Source organism: Cynara cardunculus, unplaced genomic scaffold (assembly GCF_001531365.2).
Source record: "Cynara cardunculus var. scolymus isolate 2C unplaced genomic scaffold, CcrdV1 Un_Scaffold_8863, whole genome shotgun sequence".
Lineage (NCBI taxonomy): Eukaryota > Viridiplantae > Streptophyta > Magnoliopsida > Asterales > Asteraceae > Cynara > Cynara cardunculus.
The window spans coordinates 1,625-2,393 of NW_020204516.1; the positions used below are offsets into that span (position 1 = coordinate 1,625).

Here is a 769-nt window from a genome sequence, read left to right on the forward strand (position 1 = left end):
AGTCGATACGGTTGTTATTTCTAAATATTATTTAATAAAATATTATTTAATCATCTAAATTTTTAATCTCATTGATAAAAAAAACCATAAAAAATAATTTATTGCTACTACACAAATATTTTAATTCTTTTTGAAATTTCTGAAATACCAATTTTATTTTATTATAAATAAAAAAGGGGTTTTTATCTCTTTTAACCTGACGTGAATTGSTTATCTATATAATGGGTGGTCAAGCATGCATTCAGAAACACTCATCCATAACCATGGCTTCTTCAATGCTTCCCTTTACCTCTGCATGCACACAAACAGCTGCTACGTCCACCAACACATTCTTAAATCCTTCTTCCACCTTCCTCTCCAATTCCAAACCCTTCTCCCATCGATCCTCCAAGAACCAAAACCACCACGGTTTCAGAGTCTCATGCAACGTTGCACCGGCAGATCATGACGACGATACTAATAATCCGAAATCACTCATAATCCCAGCAACCCAAAAGCTCATACTGCCCAATGTCGACCGGAGGAATCTTCTCGTGGGCCTCGGCGGCCTCTACACCACCGCCAACTTCGCTTCCTTGCCGCTCGCATTAGCTGAACCCATAATAGCTCCTAACATCTCAAGCAGTTGCAAGACCGCCGCCATGGGAATCGGCAACATGAAAGACGCTGTAAGGACCCGAGCCTGTTGTCCGCCGGGAAAAGACAAGCCCATTAAGAGTTTCGTGTTTCCTCAAGAAAAAACAGTGAGAATGAGATGGCCGGCGCATAG

General features: G+C 41.0%; 1 protein-coding gene across 1 annotated transcript in view; it reads left to right on the forward strand.

Moving 5' to 3' along the window:
- The first annotated feature begins 263 nt into the window (after positions 1 to 263).
- LOC112505176 (polyphenol oxidase latent form, chloroplastic-like) overlaps positions 264 to 769 on the forward strand; it is a 1,825-nt gene continuing 1,319 nt past the window's right edge. The window contains exon 1 of the mRNA XM_025109122.1: positions 264 to 717. Within this exon, the coding sequence (XP_024964890.1) occupies positions 264 to 717 (454 nt within the window). The remainder of the gene's footprint in view (positions 718 to 769) is intronic.